The sequence below is a fragment of the Physella acuta genome, unplaced genomic scaffold (genome assembly GCF_028476545.2).
Source record: "Physella acuta isolate Inbredline_101_S28 unplaced genomic scaffold, ASM2847654v3 ptg001661l, whole genome shotgun sequence".
Taxonomy (NCBI): Eukaryota; Metazoa; Mollusca; class Gastropoda; family Physidae; genus Physella; species Physella acuta.
The window spans coordinates 313,217-325,250 of NW_026733174.1; the positions used below are offsets into that span (position 1 = coordinate 313,217).

Here is a 12,034-nt window from a genome sequence, read left to right on the forward strand (position 1 = left end):
TGTCCCAAACTAAAGCTCCCTACCTGGTGTATAGACCCCAAACTAAAGCTCCCTACCTGGTGTATAGACCCCAAACTAAAGCTCCCTACCTGGTGTCCCAAACTAAAGCTCCCGACCTGGTGTGTAGACCCCCAAACTAAAGCTCCCTACCTGGTGTCCCAAACTAAAGCTCCCTACCTGGTGTGTAGACCCCAAACTAAAGCTCCCTACCTGGTGTGTAGACCCCAAACTAAAGCTCCCTACCTGGTGTCCCAAACTAAAGCTCCCTACCTGGTGTGTAGACCCCAAAATATTGGCTGTGAAAGACGGAGCTTTTCTCCGCAGGAAGTATGGCTGTCTGTACGGTGGATGCCAGCTTGGGGCCCAGGCTTGTGTACGTGGGCTCTAGCTTCAGCTCCTGCTTGGCCTGGGTGAACCACGCCTCTTTAGCCGCACCACGGACATCTCCAAAGCTGACAAACATTTCTTTCATGATGATGTCCTCCACATTGGGGGGCGGCACCTCCACCTGTGTGCCCATGTTTCAAAGATGAGAGGAAGCCACAATAGCTAGCAAATTTTAAACTACATAACAATAAAAAAAAATTTAACATTTCAAATTACTGGTGGCCTATGTGTCAAAATAAGAAATTATTCTTTAACTCTGAAACAGCAAAGCAGAATAAAGTTGGACACCTTGAATAGTAGTGGCTGAATAGTTCGAGTTAGGAAACAATGTTTAAACAACATAATAACAAAACTATGTGTAACACTCTAAATCGTACCACAGTTTCACAGAAAATGTTTAAAATAAAAAACACAAAATGATCAAACTAGTACAAAAAAACAACCCACCAAAGATTTTTAAAAACATTTTTTCAGTAAAAATTTCACTTACAGCACTTTTCTTTTTCTTGATTTTACTGGAGTAATCAATTTTCATGACGACAAACTCCCCTTTATCATTGAAGATACGAACTTGAGATATAACTTTAGCCAGACGATATTGAAAATAATAATCACTTTCCAGGAAGATGGGTAGTCGCTCTGCTTTGATCCAGTAGATGCCTTGGTCTTTGTTTAAAGTCTGATGTCAAAAATAGCCTTTAAACATCTTACTAAAAAATGGAGCCAACATTATAAAGCTTACGTATTTGTTTATATGATGCATTTGTATGGGCTTGTGATTTTGCTTTTGAAATTCTAATCTAATAATTGCAGTGAGATATTTCTACTTAATTACTGTCTATGTTAATAAACAAAAGTCCTTGATAAAATGGTTTAAGTTCTACAGACTAAATCAATGTATGTTTGTGATAAAAGCTAGAACAGTTCAACAATAGGTTTAAGTAGATGCTGCATGATTGTGACCAGAAGCTGACCCCCCCCCCCCTAACTCCTGTCAATCAGTTGTTGAAACTTCCGAAATGTTAAATTCCCACTTGATGTGATTAAAAAGTGAATTGCTGTGGGTTGGTTGAAAAGTTTAGTTCAGAAAATCCCTCTAGTGAAAAATGACTGCATTCCAATTCTTAGGTCCACCCAACCAAGATGGCTATATGACTGAAGTAGGATGTTGTCCACCCAACCATGATGGCTATATGACTGAAGTAGGATGTTGTCCACCCAACCATGATGGCTATATGACTGAAGTAGGATGTTGTCCACCCAACCATGATGGCTATATGACTGAAGTAGGATGTTGTCCACCCAACCATGATGGCTATATGACTGAAGTAGGATGTTGTCCACCCAACCATGATGGCTATATGACTGAAGTAGGATGTTGTCCACCCAACCATGATGGCTATATGACTGAAGTAGGATGTTGTCCACCCAACCATGATGGCTATATGACTGAAGTAGGATGTTGTCCACCCAACCATGATGGCTATATGACTGAAGTAGGATGTTGTCCACCCAACCATGATGGCTATATGACTGAAGTAGGATGTTGTCCACCCAACCATGATGGCTATATGACTGAAGTAGGATGTTGTCCACCCAACCATGATGGCTATATGACTGAAGTAGGATGTTGTCCACCCAACCATGATGACTATATGACTGTAGTAGGATGTTGGTCACAGGGCAGACAAAGCAGTGTTTGTTTCTTTGACCCCAGCGTATGAATGGATTGTATTGTCATGCCTTTACTTTCCCCAGCATAAGTCAGGTACTCAATAGAGCTGGGTGGACTCAGGGGTATATAACCCAGGTTGTAATTGTGTGCGCACAACTTGATCAACTAAAAAATAAAGAGAAGTTCTATCCAAACATAAACTGCTTACTATGACTTGAAAAGATGTATGATCAACTGAAATATAAAGAGAAGTTCTATCCAAACAGAAACTGCTTACTATGACTTGAAAAGATGTGTCAATCTTTACAGCCTCAGGCCTGTTGGAATCTTCTATTGGAATAACTGGAATGTCTGAAAAAGCGTGGTGTCTTGTCACTTCATATTTTTTGGACATTGTGTGCTGTGATCTAACTGCCTCTTTAATCTGCTGTGCCAACTTCTGTTTGCCATCACTAACCACTTCAAAACCACCAGTCTCAACATTAAAACAGATAGGCTCTGGAAAAGACTGCAAGTGTATTCATATAAGCAGATGTCTACAAGTTTTCTGAAATAGTTCTTTTTATTTTAGTTTTTTTTAGATAGAAATAACTGAATTGAAGTTTATTTTATGTAGTAAATAAGGTAAATATAGTAAATTAAAAAAAATGACTATTTAAGTAAAAGATCAATATGTAGAAAAAAAATGTCTTACTGGGAGAGATAAGAATGCATTGAAGAACTCCACAAACAATGGATCATGAACTAGGAACTCTTCCTGTTGATGACATAAACAAGTCGATTTTTTAAAAACTAAAAATAATTTGTTTTCAACTTTCTACATAACATAATGGTAAACAAACAACAGCCCCCCCCCCCCAACATTCACATACCACCCCAGCAACTTACTCCTCCAAACCATGCAGTGCTGGTGGTAGTTCACCAACACCTCAACGTTCATCACTCTACAAACTTCAACATCAACAACCATTGATAACAAATAAATGCAGCTCTCGATCTGTTTCATTCTTTGCATTACATGATGTCTGTCTATAACAGTATTACATGATGTCTGTCTTTAACAGTATTACATCATGTCTGTCTATAACAGTATTACATGATGTCTGTCTATAACAGTATTACATCATGTCTGTCTATAACAGTATTACATGATGTCTGTCTATAACAGTATTACATGATGTCTGTCTATAACAGTATTACATGATGTCTGTCTATAACAGTATTACATCATGTCTGACTATAACAGCATTACATGACTATAACAGTATTACATCATGTCTGTCTATAACAGCATTACATGATGTCTGTCTATAACAGTATTACATGATGTCTGTCTATAACAGCATTACATGATGTCTGTCTATAACAGTATTACATGATGTCTGTCTATAACAGTATTACATCATGTCTGACTATAACAGCATTACATGACTATAACAGTATTACATCATGTCTGTCTATAACAGCATTACATGATGTCTGTCTATAACAGCATTACATCACTATAACAGCATTACATGATATCTGTCTATAACAGTATTACATCATGTCTGTCTATAACAGCATTACATGATGTCTGTCTATAACAGCATTACATCACTATAACAGTATTACATCATGTCTGTCTATAACAGCATTACATGATGTCTGTCTATAACAGCATTACATCACTATAACAGCATTACATGATGTCTGTCTATAACAGTATTACATCATGTCTGTCTATAACAGCATTACATGATGTCTGTCTATAACAGCATTACATCACTATAACAGTATTACATCATGTCTGTCTATAACAGCATTACATGATGTCTGTCTATAACAGTATTACATCATGTCTGTCTATAACAGTATTACATGATGTCTGTCTATAACAGTATTACATGATGTCTGTCTATAACTGTATTACATCATGTCTGTCTATAACAGTATTACATCATGTCTGTCTATAACAGTATTACATCATGTCTGTCTATAACAGTATTACATGATGTCTGTCTATAACAGTATTACATCATGTCTGTCTATAACAGTATGACATCATGTCTGTCTATAACAGTATTACATCATGTCTGTCTATAACAGCATTACATGATGTCTGTCTATAACAGTATTACATCATGTCTGTCTATAACAGCATTACATGATGTCTGTCTATAACAGCATTACATCACTATAACAGCATTACATGATGTCTGTCTATAACAGTATTACATCATGTCTGTCTATAACAGCATTACATGATGTCTGTCTATAACAGCATTACATCACTATAACAGTATTACATCATGTCTGTCTATAACAGCATTACATGATGTCTGTCTATAACAGTATTACATCATGTCTGTCTATAACAGTATTACATGATGTCTGTCTATAACAGTATTACATGATGTCTGTCTATAACTGTATTACATCATGTCTGTCTATAACAGTATTACATCATGTCTGTCTATAACAGTATTACATGATGTCTGTCTATAACAGTATTACATGATGTCTGTCTATAACAGTATTACATCATGTCTGTCTATAACAGTATTACATGATGTCTGTCTATAACAGCATTGCATGATGTCTGTCTATAACAGCATTACATGATGTCTGTCTATAACAGTATTACATCATGTCTGTCTATAACAGTATTACATCATGTCTGTCTATAACAGTATTACATCATGTCTGTCTATAACAGTATTACATGATGTCTGTCTATAACAGCATTACATCATGTCTGTCTATAACAGTATTACATCATGTCTGTCTATAACAGCATTACATGATGTCTGTCTATAACAGCATTACATCACTATAACAGTATTACATCATGTCTGTCTATAACAGCATTACATGATGTCTGTCTATAACAGCATTACATCATGTCTGTCTATAACAGTATTACATGATGTCTGTCTATAACAGTATTACATCATGTCTGTCTATAACAGTATTACATCATGTCTGTCTATAACAGTATTACATGATGTCTGTCTATAACAGTATTACATCATGTCTGTCTATAACAGTATTACATGATGTCTGTCTATAACAGTATTACATCATGTCTGTCTATAACAGTATTACATCATGTCTATCTATAACAGTATTACATGATGTCTGTCTATAACAGTATTACATGATGTCTGTCTATAACAGTATTACATCACTATAACAGTATTACATCATGTCTGTCTATAACAGCATTACATGATGTCTGTCTATAACAGCATTACATCACTATAACAGCATTACATGATGTCTGTCTATAACAGTATTACATCATGTCTGTCTATAACAGCATTACATGATGTCTGTCTATAACAGCATTACATCACTATAACAGTATTACATGATGTCTGTCTATAACAGTATTACATGATGTCTGTCTATAACAGTATTACATGATGTCTGTCTATAACAGTATTACATCATGTCTGTCTATAACAGTATTACATCATGTCTGTCTATAACAGTATTACATCATGTCTGTCTATAACAGTATTACATCATGTCTGTCTATAACAGTATTACATGATGTCTGTCTATAACAGTATTACATCATGTCTGTCTATAACAGTATTACATGATGTCTGTCTATAACAGTATTACATCATGTCTGTCTATAACAGTATTACATCATGTCTGTCTATAACAGTATTACATGATGTCTGTCTATAACAGTATTACATCATGTCTGTCTATAACAGTATTACATCATGTCTATCTATAACAGTATTACATCATGTCTGTCTATAACAGTATTACATCATGTCTGTCTATAACAGTATTACATGATGTCTGTCTATAACAGCATTACATCATGTCTGTCTATAACAGCATTACATGATGTCTGTCTATAACAGCATTACATCACTATAACAGTATTACATGATGTCTGTCTATAACAGCATTACATCATGTCTGTCTATAACAGCATTACATGATGTCTGTCTATAACAGTATTACATGATGTCTGTCTATAACAGCATTACATCATGTCTGTCTATAACAGTATTACATCATGTCTGTCTATAACAGTATTACATGATGTCTGTCTATAACAGTATTACATCATGTCTATCTATAACAGTATTACATGATGTCTGTCTATAACAGCATTACATCACTATAACAGTATTACATGATGTCTGTCTATAACAGTATTACATGATGTCTGTCTATAACAGTATTACATGATGTCTGTCTATAACAGCATTACATGATGTCTGTCTATAACAGCATTACATCACTATAACAGTATTACATCATGTCTGTCTATAACAGCATTACATGATGTCTGTCTATAACAGCATTACATGATGTCTGTCTATAACAGTATTACATCATGTCTGTCTATAACAGTATTACATCATGTCTGTCTATAACAGTATTACATGATGTCTGTCTATAACAGTATTACATGATGTCTGTCTATATCAGTATTACATGATGTCTGTCTATAACATTATTACATCATGTCTGTCTATAACAGTATTACATGATGTCTGTCTATAACAGTATTACATGATGTCTGTCTATAACAGCATTACATCATGTCTGTCTATAACAGTATTACTTCATGTCTGTCTATAACAGCATTACATGATGTCTGTCTATAACAGCATTACATCACTATAACAGCATTACATGATGTCTGTCTATAACAGTATTACATCATGTCTGTCTATAACAGCATTACATGATGTCTGTCTATAACAGCATTACATCACTATAACAGTATTACATCATGTCTGTCTATAACAGCATTACATGATGTCTGTCTATAACAGTATTACATGATGTCTGTCTATAACAGTATTACATGATGTCTGTCTATAACAGTATTACATGATGTCTGTCTATAACAGTATTACATGATGTCTGTCTATAACAGTATTACATGATGTCTGTCTATAACAGTATTACATGATGTCTGTCTATAACAGTATTACATCATGTCTGTCTATAACAGTATTACATGATGTCTGTCTATAACAGTATTACATCATGTCTGTCTATAACAGTATTACATGATGTCTGTCTATAACAGTATTACATCATGTCTGTCTATAACAGTATTACATCATGTCTGTCTATAACAGTATTACATGATGTCTGTCTATAACAGCATTACATCATGTCTGTCTATAACAGCATTACATGATGTCTGTCTATAACAGCATTACATCATGTCTGTCTATAACAGTATTACATGATGTCTGTCTATAACAGTATTACATCATGTCTGTCTATAACAGCATTACATGATGTCTGTCTATAACAGCATTACATGATGTCTGTCTATAACAGTATTACATCATGTCTGTCTATAACAGTATTACATGATGTCTGTCTATAACAGCATTACATCATGTCTGTCTATAACAGTATTACATCATGTCTGTCTATAACAGCATTACATGATGTCTGTCTATAACAGCATTACATCACTATAACAGTATTACATGATGTCTGTCTATAACAGCATTACATCATGTCTGTCTATAACAGCATTACATGATGTCTGTCTATAACAGTATTACATGATGTCTGTCTATAACAGTATTACATCATGTCTGTCTATATCAGTATAAGGCATCACACAGTGTCCATACCATGAAATTGTTTACAACTACTCAATGAACTTTACATTATCCTTAGATTTGAGTCAGGCCCTTTGCTTAGAGAACAAACTATCTAATGCTTAATTTATCCTATCCAACATATCCTGTGCTACCAAGAGACACCTAACTGAGAGCTAAGACAAAATTTAGCCTAAAAGAAAAAACTGAGCTTTATATTTATCCGTGTGAGGCCAATCATGAGCTGCTGGACGGTGACATTATTGTTAAATCAATAGCTAATGGCTAAACTCTAGACTGTGTAGGACTAATCAAGCATGGCATATTTTCTTAATGCATTAATCATGCACTACCTACATTTGGGGCTATGGCTGGCTTATCAAGGCTTAAGGACAGGATAATCAAGCAAGTTTTTACTTTTATTGCTAAAGCAATAACTTGGAGATACAGACTAAACCACACCATAGAGCCCAAAGCAAGTGCATGATAAATGTGGCTTTAAAAGCTTGACTTCCGCAGCTCAACAGGTAATCTAACATACATAAAGCACTGGTCATTTACATACTCAGACAAAAGAGCTAGTGGAAATATTGACTGGTTTAATCTCATTTTAATAGACGGATCTACACATTTACTAGGGGCTGCTAACAAAGTAACCCAGGTCAACATTAGAGTGTTGGCGGGTTAAAAAAAAATTAACACTTTACTTACACAGCTATTCTAAACTACAGCGAGCATATAAAAAGACTCTAGAATTAGATACAGGCCATCTCACACTTGATTATGTTGGGACTGGGGACACGGGTGTGTAGTGTTAGACAGTTGTCTTTTGTACACTAATATAGCATATAGGCAGCCTAATTGTAATACCTAATTGTAATACATTATCCATAATCCATAACAACACCTATTCTGCCTCAAGTTTATAAGCCTACGCTTTCTGTCAGATTAGCATGGAGACTAAAGTAAGGGGAGAACACCAGTAAATAATCATAATCGCCATAACCCTGTCGTTACAAGTAGTCTCCCCTCCCCTGGTACAGTTGGGCATGTACATGATCTAGTACATAAACTACCTGCCCGTGGTGGCGACCGTCTACCTGATAATCCACGCCGACCCGCGTCTTTCATGGCAATTATCGATTCGTTATTACATACTAGATAAACTCGGGTTCTGTATCCAAACTTTGTCCACCTACATTCCCGTTCAATGACACGTATCGATTGGTTATCGATCTAGCAAATATAGTTTCAAACAACACTGCGTGTAACACGGAGAAATCCTGTTAGGGCAGAATTAAAAAAAAAAAAACTTTTGTAACTTTATAATGGCTTTTTGATGGCGGCAGGGTAGAGCCGATGTCTCACTGTAGCGGACTGTAGCCTATATGGTGAGGTTAGAAATCATGGGTTCCGACAGGTTTTTTTTATTGCGGGGGTGTGGGAGGGGGGGGGTTGAAATTGCATCTTGCGGGGAGGGGAACTAGCACTTAAAATCTCCAGGGACGTACACTGGATAAAGTATATTTTTTGTATATAGGGGTCATCCATAAATGACGTCATGCTTTTTTTGACGATTTTTACCCCTCCGTCACACGTCGTCACAAAAAGCCAGACCCCCCCTAAAATGACGTCACATCTCAACCTACACCCCCCCCCCCCTCAAAATTGCAGTGGAATGTTTTTAAAACGTCGATATTTTTTCTAAAATCTTGTCTAAACTATTATTACAATTTATTAAAACAGTTATCTAAAACGCGAAATAACGTCTAAAATTAAAATTCATTTTCTAACATTGCTTTTTTATAATGCAAAAGTGTGACGTCGCAACATCTGAACCCCCCCCCCCCCCTCATCACACATCGTCACAAAATTACGGACCCCCCCCCCCCTACGAGTGTGACGTAATTTATGGATGACCCCATACACCAGAAGTGATGTCTGAAAAAAGCTGGTTAGAAAACAGGACGCTACTCCTCCAGCCATCAGACCCTAGCAAAGATCTTCAAGCATATCGCTACTAGTGTTTGTTGACTTTAGGCTTAATGTGTTAGGATCTTCAAGCATGTCGCTACTAGTGTTTGTTGACTTTAGGCTTAATGTGTTAGGATCTTCAAGCATGTCGCTACTAGTGTTTGTTGACTTTAGGCTTAATGTGTTAGGATCTTCAAGCATATCGCTACTAGTGTTTGTTGACTTTAGGCTTAATGTGTTAGGATCTTCAAGCATATCGCTACCAGTGTTTGTTGACTTTAGGCTTAATGTGTTAGGATCTTCAAGCATATCGCTACTAGTGTTTGTTGACTTTAGGCTTAATGTGTTAAGATCTTCAAGCATATCGCTACCAGTGTTTGTTGACTTTAGGCTTAATGTGTTAAGATCTTCAAGCATATCGCTACCAGTGTTTGTTGACTTTAGGCTTAATGTGTTAGGATCTTCAAGCTTATCACTACTAGTGTTTGTTGACTTTAGGCTTAATGTGTTAGGATCTTCAAGCTTATCACTACTAGTGTTTGTTGACTTTAGGCTTAATGTGTTAGGATCTTCAAGCTTATCACTACTAGTGTTTGTTGACTTTAGGCTTAATGTGTTAGGATCTTCAAGCTTATCACTACTAGTGTTTGTTGACTTTAGGCTTAATGTGTTAGGATCTTCAAGCATATCGCTACTAGTGTTTGTTGACTTTAGGCTTAATGTGTTAAGATCTTCAAGCATATCGCTATTAGTGTTTGTTGACTTTAGGCTTAATGTGTTAGGATCTTCAAGCATATCGCTACCAGTGTTTGTTGACTTTAGGCTTAATGTGTTAGGATCTTCAAGCATATCGCTACTAGTGTTTGTTGACTTAAGCTTAATGTGTTAGGATCTTCAAGCATATCGCTACCAGTCTTTGTTGACTTTAGGCTTAATGTGTTAGGATCTTCAAGCATATCGCTACTGTGTTTGTTGACTTTAGGCTTAATGTGTTAGGATCTTCAAGCATATCGCTACTGTGTTTGTTGACTTTAGGCTTAATGTGTTAGGACCTTCAAGCATATCGCTACTAGTGTTTGTTGACTTTAGGGCTTAATGTGTTAGGATCTTCAAGCATATCGCTACAAGTGTTTGTTGACTTTAGGCTTAATGTGTTAGGATCTTCAAGCATATCGCTACCAGTGTTTGTTGACTTTAGGCTTAATGTGTTAGGATCTTCAAGCATATCGCTACTAGTGTTTGTTGACTTTAGGCTTAATGTGTTAGGACTGGTGTTGTGTTACGGATCAATATGACTACATTGTATGACGTAATGGAGAGGTGGCCGACAGAAAGACATAAACCATATGAAAATAAATAGTAATGTAAAACTAATGCAGCTTACGACTAGATATTGTTGACATGCCCCGACCTGTTGGCTATTACATAGCTAGACGAATTACGTAAGAGTTATACGGTGCCTGACCGAATGCCCTGGCCGCTACTGGTGTGTAAAGATCTACTATAACTTATGTGATATATTATGTCTGACCTATTTTTTACACGTGTAGTTCTGGCCAGGCTTAATGGAATTTACTTGCTTTAATTTTTTTAATTTTCAAAAACTCTAATTAAACTATATGATATATATATATATATATATATATATATATATATATATATATATATATATATATATATATATATATATATATAGTACTATTATATAATAGAACATTTGTGGGAGGGGGATATAAAAAAATCAAGGCCTAGGATTAGTGATGCCAACATATCAAACCCCCTCCCCTCACCCTCTTGATCCGCCACTGATACATACCAAAATATTTTTTACATTTTTAACTTGATTCACATACAAGCCAAGGTAATTTTTTTATGTTCACTAGATTCACGAGCACATTTTTTTCTCTCCCAGTATGATTATTTATAAATCTACAATACGTATGGCTAATGAACAAAACAGCCCGTTTCCATCAGAAGGTTTACAGTAGACCAACAAACCGCAATGGCCACTTGACGCGAATCAAATCAGTAATTCTTCGTGTTGTTGTTTATTGTCCGGTCTCCCTCCTTTCCCACAACACAGCAGACTTAGAGGAGCCTTTATGCTAATCTCACCACACAACTGTACCCAATCCTTTGTGTCATGATTAGGGAGGACAACCTGACCAGTGGACACAATAACCCATTCATGTCGTTTCATGACAGCAAGGTTGACGCTTAGTGGTGACTCAGTACATATGAGTTGTCACTCAGTGGTGACACAGTGGTGATACAGTAACAGTACATATGGGTTGTAGCACAGTGGTAGCACAGTGGTGATACAGTACATATGGGTTGTCGCTTAGTGGTGACACAGTACATATGAGTTGTCACTCAGTGGTGACACAGTGGTGATACAGTAACAGTACATATG

General features: G+C 36.1%; 1 protein-coding gene across 5 annotated transcripts in view; it reads right to left on the reverse strand.

Moving 5' to 3' along the window:
* Window positions 1–12,034, reverse strand: part of LOC131929659 (regulator of G-protein signaling 22) — a 48,493-nt gene that overhangs the window by 28,089 nt on the left and 8,370 nt on the right. For all 5 annotated transcript variants that reach the window (XM_059285969.1, XM_059285968.1, XM_059285966.1 and 2 more), the window contains exons 4-7: window positions 2,757–2,819; window positions 2,340–2,570; window positions 878–1,066; window positions 271–508 (exon numbers count right to left, since the gene is read on the reverse strand). In XM_059285969.1, coding sequence (XP_059141952.1) covers window positions 271–508; window positions 878–1,066; window positions 2,340–2,570; window positions 2,757–2,819 — 721 coding nt within the window. The remainder of the gene's footprint in view (window positions 1–270; window positions 509–877; window positions 1,067–2,339; window positions 2,571–2,756; window positions 2,820–12,034) is intronic.